This window comes from Drosophila bipectinata, chromosome 2R (genome assembly GCF_030179905.1).
Source record: "Drosophila bipectinata strain 14024-0381.07 chromosome 2R, DbipHiC1v2, whole genome shotgun sequence".
NCBI lineage: Eukaryota > Metazoa > Arthropoda > Insecta > Diptera > Drosophilidae > Drosophila > Drosophila bipectinata.
In genome coordinates this window covers 6,171,812-6,186,482 of record NC_091737.1, presented here as the reverse complement: position 1 = coordinate 6,186,482, position 14,671 = coordinate 6,171,812, and the positions used below count along the sequence as shown (strand labels likewise).

General features: G+C 46.1%; 1 protein-coding gene across 4 annotated transcripts in view; it reads left to right on the top strand.

The window, feature by feature from the left end:
• The window catches only part of EcR (Ecdysone receptor), a 62,899-nt gene extending 48,693 nt beyond the window's left edge, over nucleotides 1-14,206 (top strand). For all 4 annotated transcript variants that reach the window (XM_070278983.1, XM_070278984.1, XM_017236824.3 and 1 more), the window contains 4 exons: nucleotides 10,642-11,153; nucleotides 11,222-11,365; nucleotides 11,424-11,576; nucleotides 11,644-14,206. In XM_070278983.1, the coding sequence (XP_070135084.1) occupies nucleotides 10,642-11,153; nucleotides 11,222-11,365; nucleotides 11,424-11,576; nucleotides 11,644-12,717 (1,883 nt within the window). In that variant the 3' untranslated portion in view covers nucleotides 12,718-14,206. The remainder of the gene's footprint in view (nucleotides 1-10,641; nucleotides 11,154-11,221; nucleotides 11,366-11,423; nucleotides 11,577-11,643) is intronic.
• Nucleotides 14,207-14,671: the final 465 nt, after the last annotated feature.

Sequence of the window (14,671 nt, the reverse complement as noted above, 5' to 3'; positions counted from 1 at the left end):
AAGTTGTCGCAGAAAGCCTAAACTTGAACGTAGAAGAGGCAAGATCTGCGTGCCCCAATAAATCAAATCTGTGCCCCATTTGACAGTTATTGGACTCGTCCTCCGCCCTCCAGGCCCTGCAGGCCCTCCAGAACTCGACTGGCATGTGTTCTTAATGTATGCCTTTCTGTGGCTGTATGTCTTCCTTGCCGATTTCTTTGCATACATCCCGAGAGCCTAATGCCATTAAAATGCATACAAAAGGAAGGCAGAAACACTCGAACAACGACCAGAAGAATTTGTCGCTTATTTGAAATGCGGCATGACAAATGTTTGCTGCTTAAATTAAACAAAATTTGCATCGGAGGGAAAGCGAACCGGAAGTCGGTTTAGGACTGTGTGTGTTTTGGGTTAAGGTTACAATTTTATCAGCGAAGAAGGTACTACCTCTTGGACAACCTCTACCTCTGACTCATGCAAACCGATTCACTCAAATCTCATCTACCAATGTCAACTTTGCACAAGACAAGGTACTTCAACTACACGTGTATTAAGAGAATTCTTATCCTCCAAATCCATTACCTTATCTTCAGACTTTATATCACTTCTAACTCATTTACCTGAATTCAAAATTAATAGATCTTCTTTAAGGAAGATCTTCTTTCTTTATATCGTACATCAACTTTGAAGCAAGGATTTGAAGATCAGAAGCAAGACAACAACGAGAAGCTATAAAAAGCTGAAAGCCACTACACCTATGGATGTATCCTTATGTAGCTTTATATGAAAAGCTTAGTAGTATAGTTTGGACTACATTGACTCATAAATACCAGAACCAGAACCAGACCTTATTGCAACTTGCCCTTGTCATATGACCAGGAACCTCTTAAAAATACTACACATCATAGAAATTCATACTCCTTGTTTGGCGAAATAATTAATTTTGAATATATTAACTTTCTGTATTTTATGTTTTTAACTTACCATTTAACTTAAATTTGTTGTTTCTTTTGCCGTCACTTTTCGAGGGGGAATACTATATTGCCTTACCCTTTAACACATCTAACACATACGTTGGTATATATACTATAATTCAGGGGTATTGTTGCCAAAAAAGAGAGAGAAGACTCATAAATTCCATTAATCATTTTGCAAAAAATAAAGGCACAAATAATAAACAAAAAGAGGCGAATTCCTTGCCTGTGTCTGTGTCTGCGTCTGTTTTTGTGTTTTGAAGAGCAGTGGCGAGCCAAGTTCAATAGAACTTGTTTCGAATTTAGTGCCTAAAACACTCACACACAGAGCCCGATACCAACTTGGCCAACATGACCAAGCTGATTTTGCGGCGCGCAAAGCCAAGATCATGCCTTTGGGGCCCGGGCTCGGGCTCGGGCTCGGGCTCGAGACTTGGAACATGCGACTAGCGCGAAACTTGATTAAAAATTCAAGGCCATGTTGTGGCACAAACGAGCGTTTGAAACGATCCGAGCTGGTCCGAAATGAAACGAAACGAAAGCACGTAGACAAGAGCAAAGCAGCCCCAACCAGATCCCAGCCCAACCCCCCAGCCCCCAGGCTTCAGCCCACAAGCCGCGTCCAAGATCAGATACTGCGAGTCTGGAGCTGTTGTTTAGAAAGCGGTGGTGCAGCTCGACATGTACGGCGTGTATCTGCGAGATACAGATAACCGGCCCGGTATCGAGATCGCTGCGCAATCCGTTTGCCCAGTGCACTCGTTGCACTTGCCAAGCCTACTTAGACGCAAAAACTAGTTGCGGGCCATGGCCGTCGCGGACTGAAAGTAGTTTCCACTTGTGGGAAATGCTGCCACTGCCACTGGCTTGTTTCTCCTCTGGGTTTTCGTTTTTATTCTCCAGAGCTGTCGTTACTTGCCTCGCTTCTCCAGGCTAGTTCACACAATTCCAACGCACAGCTAGCATTTTCCATCAAATATATAAAGTCGCGATCAGAATTGGCCTTTCGGGCTCTCTGTGCCACGTACTTTGGACACTGATTTGTACATTTTCGTTCTCTATTCGCCGGATTTAATTAAATTTTGCTTAATTGCCTTCAGGTGGGCCGGCAACTTGGCGTAATAGCAATTAGCTGGCCAGCGGCGCGAAAGCGAAATCCAAGTCGAGAACTAATTTATTCGATATTTTGATTTTAACACGCAGTGCTGCCAATTTCCGCTCTTCGGCTAAGCTTCTGCTCCGTGGCTCCCTGAACTGCAACCTTTTCTACCTTCTCGGAGTTACCTTACCTAGAACCTCTGAGCGAGAACCTCTGCTGCCTCCCATTTCGCTTCTTGAGATGATGATCGCATGTTTATAAATAGTGTGGAAGCGCCAGAGCTGAGAGCTAGTTTAGAACTCTCGATGGCGTCTTACCTTGGGGCTAGGGTTCGTTTACCAGGCCCAGAAAATTGCTTGGCTTTGGCCAGCCTGCCGTGGGCCTGGCCTGTAATTAAAGTGGCCAGCGGAAGTGAGCCGAGCTGTGAAGTTCAGCTGGTTTTTTCCGAGTGCCGTGCGGAAATGTAATGGGAGCTGCATGCACTAGGTCGGCCCACCAGCCCAGCCGCAGTCCGCACTAGACCCTTGCCCGTTCCTGCTTCTTGCTGGTAACGACACATGACAACGGCCAGACTGAAAATATCAAATGATTTTGCCCGCCAGCCCCTCACTGCCCCTTTCGCCTCAGGTGGGCCCACACGGGGGGCACTTTCGACTGGTACCTGTACTTGCGCCAAATACTCGTATCTGCACACCTCTGTATGAAGTTATCTTTGGCAATCGCCGCCCACACTCGCTGCTGAGCTGCTCGCCGAGCACATTCGAATTCGAAAATAGGCAGCCGCAGCTGCCTTTGCGCAATTTCTTTTTGGGAGCAAAAAAGCGCTTGACAGGCGGCAGGCAGAAATCCTATGACTGACAAGTTGCCCCTTGACACACATTTTATCATGGCAACGCCAAAAATAAAATAAATAAGTTGTTTTTTGTTTTCAATAAAAAAACACAGCGGCGGCGAAATGTGCTCAGCAATTGCTGCTCAACAAAGCTGGTCCGTACCGGAGAACTCGGCTCCCAAAAAACAATATACATAATAATGACAAATTGCAGCCGATTCGGCCACCGAAGGCTGTTGCGATTAGTTAGGAGCTCCACAAAGGTGGCTAATAGGGGCTATTAGGATTACGGGGCACGCATGTCTGTGTGGAAGGTGGCTAAGGTGACTGATACCTCCTATTCATCAAAAAGTTAAAAGGCGGAAGTTGGCCATTTATTATTTCCCACTCTGTTTCTGTAGATTTTTTATTGACGCATAATTTAGGAACTAGTTTATAGGATCATTAGATCAGTTAGTCCATTCCTTTATTAATTCTGACAGGTTTTGAGGGGAATATTACAGTCAAGGGAAGGTTTCCCATTGCCGGGTTTCCATTCTGTCACATAATACGAGGGCCCCCGGCCGATCGGTGTCTCAACTTCTGCAATTGAATTTTTCCAGGCTATGCACAAACCGACAATCGAATTCTTAAGCTTCAAAATTAGCTTGCTAAAAACACAGAATTCGTGGAAGTGAATTCTGCAATATCGAGCGAATACTCGGCTTTTGCCGTTTGCGTTTCTCTTCCACTCGAAAAGGTTTTCGACTCGTTTTTCAACCAGAGGCGACGTTGTAATGCAATATGCCATGTACATATACCCATACCTACGAACGCGGAGTATGTATGTTTTTGCTGTCCTCGACAAAAGAATTTCCCACAATGTCAAGAGCCGGTGAAATCGCGCATACGCACAGTTGACGGCCACCGGCGAAGTACAGGGAAAATTTGTGTTGCCTGTTACCTGGCAAGTAAAGCATTAAATTCGTTATTTTCCGGTTGGAGTAACTTGCCTTGTAGGTGTTCACAAGAGCTAACAAGAGTGTAACTCCCCAATGGGCATTTTTTAAGAAAACTCTTTAAATTTCTTGTGGCTAAGGTCACACTAAAATTTTATAAAGTTAGACTTTTACTCAACTAAATCATTTATGTCTTTAACGTTTGAGTTCTATACTGAATAACCGATATCACTTCTCCCAATAGTACAAAGCTATTTCCTTCAAAATAAATTAAAAAATGTTTTTGGCTAGGGTCACACTGGAATTTTTAATTCTTAAACTTTAATAAGCGTTGCCTTATTATCCAGTACTTGAGTAATCCTTTATTCCTAATAGTATAAATCTTTCTATAAAAGTTAAAAGTGGTTTTTGGGTAAGGTCACAATTTGTTTCATGTTGTGATTTTCTTCCCTTAATCTTTAACTTTTCAAGGATATATGTAGCTTAAGAGTTCCATACTGATTACCTGAATTACCCTACATGATTCCTTATCATTTCCATTTAGTAATGGAAACTAACCTAGTTAGTAATACTAGTTTTATTCTCCCAGTATAAATAAAAAAAGTTTTTGGCTAAGGTCACGTTTGTTTTTTTAACTTTTGAGTGCCATACTGAATAAGCGACACCCAACACTCCCATTGTATCAATCCGTTCTAAATGCATTATCCCCCGCCTGTTGCCTTTTGCCGTTCGCCCTGAGCCCTCCTGTCTGGGAGTGACGTGAATGGCTTCAAGGACGCACACCAACCCGAGCTGGTCAGACGGTTTAATAATAAATAAAAGCTATAGCAACTGGTCCGCGTACAGAGATGTGGCATGCAGGGGCAGAAGCGTCTGGCGCTGCCCGAGTCGCCCAATAAAAATTACTGACCAGCAACAACGCAGCTTATACTTGAGCACAATGACAAGTCTGCCGCCAAGACAACAAAGCACCGTGGATGAAAAGATGCTGGAATCCTCGAGAGCTGCATAACTACGTTTATGTTGATGTTTTCATAACAATAACAATCAGTAGTAAGTGCCTGTGGGCAGGGACCTCGCGGGAGGGAGGTGGTGTCCAGACGGGGTTACTTTCCTTCAAGGCAACAAGGTCGCACTCTTCTGTCTGCAGAGATTTCATTTAATTTTCAATTAAAACTTCCGCTTCTTGTTACTCCTATTGCACTTAAGCAGCCCGAATATTACATAACTAATAGAAAGTGGTGCTGATACCTTTCATGTCTTGAACTTCTATTCGGGAAACTCCATTCCTCCTAATACCTCCTGATTAGGAAAGACATCTACATATGTATGTATCTGTGTACTATGAGGGGCCTCTACCTCAAGATGTTGGAACGCGACTGACTGTGACGCTTTTGTGAGCAGCACAGTAACTTTTTCACTTCTTCGCCCATCTATTTCATCTTTTATTCTCCAGTTTGTTTTTCTATTTTCCCTGCTCGCCTTTGCATTGTGCTTCTTAATGGCTTCAGTCCGCCGCCATTTGTTTTGCGCTCCATTGTTTTGTCCAGAAGTGTAACATGGCTGCCCCTCCCGTTTCTCTCCCTGCCCACCCAACTCACACATACAAATGAGGGCGGTCGAATAGATAAGACATTCAGCGTAGAACTTTTTAAAATGCACGAAAACGATCCCATGAAATTCCCCAATATGTAGTATTTAACATATGTATGTATGGAGAGAGTTTAGTTTATTATAATGCCTGGTGCTAACGCTAAAAGTGTGACCACAGGTGTAGCCTGGAAGATCGCAGCCAGTGTTGGTAAGCGAATGTGTCGAACACCCCGCACATGGGCATGTCGAACATATGTTGTCTATAAAAAGAAATGGTAAACAATGCCAGAGCCCCATACAGAAAGGGCGAGTATCCTCGTGTGTGTGATGCATGTAATGGAGGGAGCACACACACACATGTTGGTGGGGCAGGAATGCGCCAAAAGGGGCGGGTTCCGACGACCCAGGAGTTACATAGGGATGTTCGAGTGGTAGTGTTGGATGTACGAATTCGTAAATGCATGGAAGTGGGCCGGAATGGTGCGCGGAAGGTTCATTGAAAAGGGGACGGCAGTAGACGATTACAGTGTTTTTCCATTTGATAAAAAACATAAAATAATTTGATAACTTATGTAATAATTTATTCATTAAAAATGTGTATTGAAATGTAGATCTTTGAAGTGCTATGTGGCTTGGTTGCCCTGGTATTGGTTGCGTTTTCCGAATCGAAAACCATAACAAACAGCACAAGGAGCCAGAAGACTCAGCGCCAAAGAACGCGTTTGGAAACACACGAAAGGTCATGCGACGACCCTCGTCTAAATGTCGACCTGTGCTCAAGCTCAAAGTAGGTTAAAAAGCATTTTCAGCCACCCAGGGCACACAGTGCATTCCCTCCTTCTCGAAATGCCTGCCCGTGCCGGTGTCCGTGTCCGTGTCCCTGCCCCTGGTCAAAAGCACGAAAGTACATGGCTAGGCGGCAACATGCCAACGAACTGAAAAAATCAATTTTTCAGCCATATACGGTGGGCGCTCCGAGGGGCTTTCTGGGGGTGGTGGGGCCTGTGGCGGCTGGGGGTGGCGAAACGTGCCTAACAACTGACAAACTCGTGCAAAATAAATTGCAGCCTTGCACTAGAGAACCCCTCAAACGGCGAAACGTGTGCAACCCCAAACAACCCAGCGACAGGGACGGGATGCGGCTGAGAGCGAGAGAGTGCATCGGACATGCGCTGGCTGCGGTACAGTTTTTCGACTCCGATTCTCGCTTGGCGCTACACCATGCACCCCTACCTGCGCCCCCACCTGCAACCCTGCATGGGGCAACCCTGGGAGGCCTTGTTGATTTTGGCCTTAGCTACTCGCCCGGCTGGCCATCACAAATCATCCTAGCTACGGACAAAGCCAAGGCGACCACCTTCCCTCGCCCACAGCCCACCTCCCACCTCCCAATCCCTTCGAGCCGTTTCGGTGGTTAGTTGGCCCGCTCAACGTATTTTGATTTAGGGTCGTCGGCTTTCGTTTACGTAATCGCCAGCAATGTCGCCATAGGCAAAGTGGTAGGTCCTTGGTCAATACAGTCCGTGATTGGCGGTATACACAGGAAATGTGTCAATGGGGTTGTGAGGTGGACTTGGGGGAGTGGCGATCGTTTATCGATTGAGAAATTGGACATGTCTTGACAGGTTTTACATGAACTAATCCAGTGTTGGTTAATGTACGGTTGTTTAATTTTCCAAAAATGAATCATATTTTTTCCCATCTACCCTTGTTGGAATAAATACCCAAAAGAGTCTTGAATCGCCAGGAAAGGCCATAAATTTCTCTAGACTCTAGCGATCCTTTGGAGGGAACTTAAAGCTGAATCCCAAATAAATTGCAATCTCGCCGAAACCCATGCCTGTATTCCTATCTCGCTTGCTCCCCGATTTTCGCCTCTCTATTCCCCATGTCCCATATCCCATACCGCTTCCAGGCAGTTCATATCGCATCCACGTCCACAAATACAAACACAGAGCCGGGAAATCGGACAAACAAACTTTACCTCGCCTGGCTTTTCACGACTAGACTGCAACTTGCTAATATCCGAGGGCGGAAGCATGGGCAGATGGGGGGAGCTTTTTATTCCGCTTGCCAGCTATCCGCACAGAAGACGCTATTTGCATAGAGCCCTCGCCGCTCGCCCCTCCACCCTCCGCCTGCCTTCTTTTTGTGCAGTGCACACACAAACAACAAGCCGCTTAAAAATATTGCATTTACGGCGCACACACACGGACGCACAAAAGAAGAGTTTGCTGAAGGAACAGAGCCGTACGACAACGTCAACGGCTCTGGAGCAGCAACAAAAGTTTTATTTCTTCTCCTAGAACAAAAACTGTGTGAAAAAATAAATGCAAATGCAAATGCACGGCAGAGTGAAATGCACGCAAACGAACCGAAGGGAGAACTTACCTACACCACGGCAGAAGCTTGTGCGACATGCACTCGCTCTCCCGCACACACAGGCACTCTTGCTTCACTGCTGAGGGCCGTGGGGGGACGGGGCTGGCGTCGGCAGTGGCAGTGGCAATGCAAACTGCATATTTCGAGGCCTACATCAACATTTTTCAGCTTCTGCAGCAAGGGCGTGCAGCGCCAGGCAGGCGGAAGCAAACAGATGAGGGACCAGAGAGCGAGCAAGAGAGAACTGGCCCGAAAGAGAGGATAGCTCGGAGAGTGCATTCGCAGAGAACACAGGGCTGACGTAAAGCTAGCCTATCCACGTACTTACATTCATACTGAGTGTTTTTACATAAATCAAATATTACTGGAGTTCTTATCTAGAAGATGTCTGTTTTAATTAAAAACAAGAATTATTTTTAAGCAATTATAGGCCACGTTTCAAATCGTGATTTCTTTAAGCGTTATACCCGGTACTTGGCTAAAGTCTAACTTACCTTGCCTACTTCTCGGGGCCTGTCTTTTGTGCAGAACAGACCTAGTATTTTGAAGAAGGTTTATTTTTTACAAAAAAATTAGTTATATATTATTTATTTGCTTACATATCTTTTACATGTAATCCTCTTCTTTGATTGGAGTAGAGAGAGTTGAAAGATATACCCGGTACGTGGATAAAATCCATTGCCTACTGGATAGTAGAAGAAAGGCCCCATCTTTTGTGAGACAAGACCAAAAGCTATGTACATATATCATAATTTTTTTGTCAATAATATCGTTTTTTCATAATCCTCTACTTTACTTGTCTAAAAATACTCAAACAGCTTGGCTTTCCAGAACCCTCGTAGAAGAGGTTTTCCTTATTAGGAATGGAGATTCAGGTTCCTCCCTCGTTCCGCTCCCCAGCTTCGCCCCTGCCTTGGGAGCCGCGCTTGCACGGGCTATGTATGTAGGTATGTAGTGCGGCCCAGCGACCGGAGCGGAGCCCGAATGTCCAAGCACAATAACACAATGAACTCGAAATGTGCGCAGCACAGTCGGAGTGGCGTGCTGGGGGGACCTGGTGGCCGGGCGGAATCAGGGGTGTCTTTTGTGCGCCACTGTTGCCGTTTCGATGTCTGTTTTTTAATGCATCCACTGCTTTGCGCCTTTGTTTCTGCACGACGGCTCAGTGTTCTGCTCTTTCGCGATGCGTGCAATGGGCCAGATGGCGTTTCGCGGGCTCAAAAGCCAAAACGCTCCACTGTTTGTAGGCAAAAGTGTAATTACCAGCTGACTGGAGATTTTATGCAAAGAACTGGTTGATGTTATTGGATATGTATGTATGTTCAGGGAGTCACCTGGCGGCTGCCTTGGTTGCGACGAGGATTATCCCATTGGAGCCAGGTTCATACTCGCCAACTTTCCTTTGAGTTGGGCTGGGGGGTGGGCGGAGCAGCCCCTGCCGGCTTAGACAAGCGGGTTTCGCCATCAGGTTTTTACTTTTCGCCACACGATTTCCCCGCCGCAGAGCAGCGGCGGAGGCAGCAGCAATTTTCCACATTTTTGCTCTCCACACTCACACTCGCACACGCCGCTAGCGCTGGAGTGCAGTGAAAATGCAGTCATGCTGGCGTCTCTGCATTTTCCATGAGCCGCTGGAGCAGACAAAGTTTGCATGACGCCGTCGTTTATTCGTTTTCTCCCCCCTCCGCTGGCAGTGAAATTGAAACGCAGCGCCTGCCGCAAGGGAGGGAAAGTATTGGAGAGCCACGACAAGCCAGAGCCAGAGCCAGAGCCACCGGGCGTATGGGTAATATTTTGTGGTGATGTGGGATGGGGAATGGGCTGGGGACTCGTTGCGGAAAACTGTGTTAGGCCGACAATGCACTGGGTTGCACTCGGCTGCAGTTGAAGCACGCGAAGGGGGAGCTGCACTTGTGGCCAAGTGACGTCTTAGCCGCCTTGGCTTTGAGACCTCCGCCCCCGCTTCTGGGCCAGCGTCTTGGCAAAGTGTCTGATCCGTGTCTTGCGGTGGTTGGGGCTGTCATTGTCATTCCTCTGGCTGCATCAGTTGCAACAATAGCACGCCTTTTTGTCGTATCTTTTTATCTACTTATGTGCCACCAATGGCCGCCCTTTCTAACTGTCCTTCCACGCCCCGCCTCTTGGCGTCTTTGCAGAAAGAACTTGCACTTTGTATTCCTCGTCTCTCGGAGGGAGTGCTGCGAACGTGACTATTCACATAACGCATCTCCAGCGCCATTCATAGTTCCCGCCGCCTCGACACAAGCCCCATTAATCGCAATCGATAATGGGACTTGATGACTTGATGGTTTGTAGACGAAACTAGAAAACCCACTTCTTTCATGTTCAGAACTTTGTACCTTGAAGCTGAAAGGAACTCCCTGAGCCTGAACCGATATAGATCATTCAGATTAGGTTTTACCCAGGATTAGGGCTGTCTCCGAAGAACCACGACCAGCGCATATTCAAAGCCACAGCTTGTAGTTCTCCGTCCCGCATTCCAACATTTAGTTGCTTGATTTCCTTCTGAGAGCACCACTTCATGTCCCATTCCGCTGACTTTGAGCAGCAAAGTTAATTGAATTTTAAATTCCACTGAGCCACAGCTTCGGGGACGGACAGAGCGAAACCCCGTTTCCCGTCGTGGTATAAATATACCAAGGGGCTGCAGATTATGAAGCCAGTAGCACTTCAATTGGTATTCGGAGCTTGCAAAACATGCTAATGGCGGAGAACATAGAACTGTGCAGGAAATTTATTTATTTGGGTCTAATGTTTTATGGATCGCCCGCTGAAATAATCCATACTAATCCGAACCGCCTCCCACTCTTTTCGCCCCAACAGGTCGCGATGATCTCTCGCCCTCGAGCAGCCTCAACGGGTACTCCGCTAACGAGAGCTGCGATACGAAGAAGATCAAGAAGGGCCCGGCGCCGCGGGTCCAGGAGGAGCTGTGCCTGGTCTGCGGGGACCGGGCCTCCGGCTACCACTACAATGCACTGACCTGCGAGGGCTGCAAGGGCTTCTTCCGGCGGAGCGTCACCAAGAGCGCCGTATACTGCTGCAAGTTTGGACGTGCCTGCGAAATGGACATGTACATGCGGCGCAAGTGCCAGGAGTGTCGCCTTAAGAAGTGCCTGGCCGTGGGCATGAGGCCGGAGTGTGTCGTCCCGGAGAACCAGTGCGCCATGAAGCGGCGCGAGAAGAAAGCCCAGAAGGAGAAGGACAAGATGACCACGTCGCCCAGCTCGCAGCATGGCGGCAATGGCGGTGGCTTGGGCGGCACCCACGACATTGTGAAGAAGGAGATCCTCGATCTGATGATCTGCGAGGCGCCGCAGCACGCCACAATTCCGGTAAGTGTCGCATTATGGGAACCAATGTACTGGGTAAAGTCTAACCCTGTTCTTTCGCCCCGTTCCAGCTACTACCTGATGATATTTTGGCCAAGTGTCAAGCGCGCAATATACCTCCGCTAACGTACAATCAGTTGGCTGTTATATACAAACTAATTTGGTACCAGGACGGCTACGAGCAGCCGTCCGAAGAGGATCTCAAGCGTATAATGGTAGGTTCTGAGCAGTGCGCTGGGAAAACTGAGTTCTGCAACTTTGTTTTCATTGCAGAGTCAACCCGATGAGAACGAGAGCCAGACGGACGTCAGTTTTCGACACATCACCGAGATAACCATTCTCACAGTTCAGTTGATTGTGGAATTTGCAAAAGGTTTACCAGCGTTTACAAAAATACCCCAGGAGGATCAGATAACGTTACTGAAGGTAAGTGGCCCCTGGCTTGAAGTACTCTGGCCTGAATCATGAGTATAACTGTGTGGCTTATTCGCAGGCCTGCTCGTCCGAGGTGATGATGTTGCGAATGGCCCGCAGATACGACCACAACTCAGACTCCATTTTCTTCGCGAACAACCGATCCTACACACGGGACTCGTACAAAATGGCCGGAATGGCTGACAACATTGAAGACCTTCTGCATTTCTGCCGACAAATGTTCTCGATGAAGGTGGACAACGTCGAGTACGCTCTACTCACTGCCATTGTGATCTTTTCGGACCGGCCGGGCTTGGAGAAGGCTAAACTAGTCGAAGAGATCCAAAGCTACTACATCGACACGCTACGCATTTATATACTCAACCGCCACTGCGGCGACTCCATGAGCCTCGTCTTCTACGCCAAGCTGCTGTCCATCCTCACCGAGCTGCGCACGCTGGGCAACCAGAACGCCGAGATGTGCTTCTCTCTGAAGCTCAAGAACCGCAAGCTCCCCAAGTTCCTTGAGGAAATCTGGGACGTGCACGCCATTCCGCCCTCGGTCCAGTCGCATCTGCAGGTCACCCAGGAGGAGAACGAGCGTCTGGAGCGGGCCGAACGCATGCGGGCCTCCGTCGGCGGCGCTATTACCTCAGGCATAGACTCCGAGTCCGCTTCCACCTCGGCGGCGGCAGCGGCTCAGCACCAGCCCCAGCCCCAGACCCAGTCCCAGTCACAGCCGCAACCGCAGCAGCAGCCGCAGCACCAGCACCAGCAGCCGCAACTCCCACCTCAGCTCCAGCCGCAGCATCTTCCTGTCTCCGTTTCCGTTCCAATGCCCGCATCCGTTACGGGTTCCGTGTCGGCGGTTAGTACGAGCAGCGACTACATCGGGGGCGGTGGCGCCTTGGGGCCGACGACTGCCGCCGCCACCTCTTCAACCAGCATCACTGCCGCCGTGCCCGCCAGCTCGACCACGCCAGGCGTGGCCATGGGCAACGGGGTAGGAGTGGGCATGGGTGTGGGCGGGAACGTCAGCATGTACGCCAACGCCCAGACGGCGATGGCGTTGATGGGCGTGGCTCTGCATCCTCACCAGGAGCAGCTCATCGGTGGAGTGTCTGTCAAGTCGGAGCACTCGACGACGGCATAGCAGACGCAGCAGCAGCAGCACCACCACCATCAGGAGAACCTCGGTGTCCTGCTTGACTAGAAAAGGCAGCTAAACCCACACACTCCCCATCTTCCTCTCCCGACTCAGCTCGAGGAGGGCGAGGAACGCGAATTATTAATGATGGACAAGCGTAAAATGCAGTTATTTAGTCTTAAGCCTGCAAATATTAGAGTTTAGGCATTATTCATTTGACTAAACATTAAAAGTACTATTACTATTATACGGAGGAAGCTTATTCGAAACAAGCTTAAAAACAATTGACAAACACATTGAGAGAGTTGGAGAAATAGAGATGGAGAGAGTGAGACAAGTATATGGAGAACAAATGAAAATCAATTGAAATAATAGAATCCATTTTTTGTGGGCCATGCACGGAGGTGTGCGGCGCACAATCAGTTCTCGAATTTGGTTTTTCAAGTTGATTCTCCAAGTGCATGCAGAACAGATCCGGATGCCGGATTCCGAATTCCGGATTCGGGATTCCGCAGGGGAAAAGCAGAGCGACAACAGAGAGAAGAGAATAAAGATTGTTTATATATAAAATATATAAATTTACATTAAATTACTAAACATAAACTTAATGAAAGCAACTGTATAATATTTAATCGTAACCCCTAACTCTTACCATAAAGAAACGAGTAAATCTGTTAAATAAGCATAATAACTAAATACCCATTTAAGTTAATTCAAACAACAAACTCTAAAAAAACACGCAAAACTTGGACTGATTTTATAAATATTTTTTATTAATAACGAAGGCAAACTGTAAAAATATTGCAAAAGTGAATGAAAGCAAATAAGAGAATATATTCATATTTTTATTGTGCCCTCCTTATATTTTTAAAAATGAATTAGAATTTAAATTCTAAGATTCTGATGATTTCCACCCAAAAAAATGTTTGCAAACAAAATCCAAGATTCTTTAGAAATTGGCATCGTTTTCTAGGCATTTTTTAACAAAATTTTTATATTGAAAAATTAATGAAATTAAAGTGATTGGAGTTTTACTCAAAACCAAAAGGCATCAAAGGTATTAAGTCTTAAACGAAACAAAATTGTAATTCAATCTTTTACTGGTTATGTTCAATCACTCTTGCAACATGCACACCCACAGTTCACCAAAAAGACTTCAATATTTATTATACGAACTACATTGGTATTTCAAAATTCGAAATCAAAATTTATTTTATAGAAACCACACAAACGTGCAACTCGGTTTACTTTGGCAATGTAAAATGTAATGCAATTTATTTTCAAACATTTTTAAGATCTACTCTTTAGTTTTGAACTGTACATTTTTTAATTGTTGGCCTTATTTTAACTTAAATCAAATTTATTCTAATTTTAGTAAAATTTTTGTTTGCAAACGGATACAAGAAAAACTTGTAAAATAGTAACACGCTGAAAAGTGAAACTCTTTTATTGTTTAGAAGTGTAGAAAATAATACATACATTTTAGCTTTCTAAATGAATTGTGCAATTTTTTATTTTACTACTAATTTAATTTAAGATCCTATATTTGTAACCACACATACACACGCCTAAACAGACAGCCACATAATTAAACCTTTAAGTAAACTTAATTTATAAAACGAACTACGACTACAAGTAGCATGAATATAATGGAAGCAACTCAATTAAACGAGCACCTTGCTTTAACTAAGGGAATTCTAATTAAATATAGCCTGCACTTGGACAAAGAGAAATCAGTGAATTATTTAATTGTAGTACTCGTGTTCGGGCTTCCCGGAAGCCTGCGGGGAACTGCAGCGAAAGACCCAAGACCCGAAACCGCGATGACCGACATCGCCCATCAAACTCATTATGTTTCGTTTTTACAATTGGCTTAAGTTCAATGATTTTTAGCATGCACTCGCACGTTCAATTATTATTATACAAAATACCTAACCTAATACATTTATCCATAACTTGT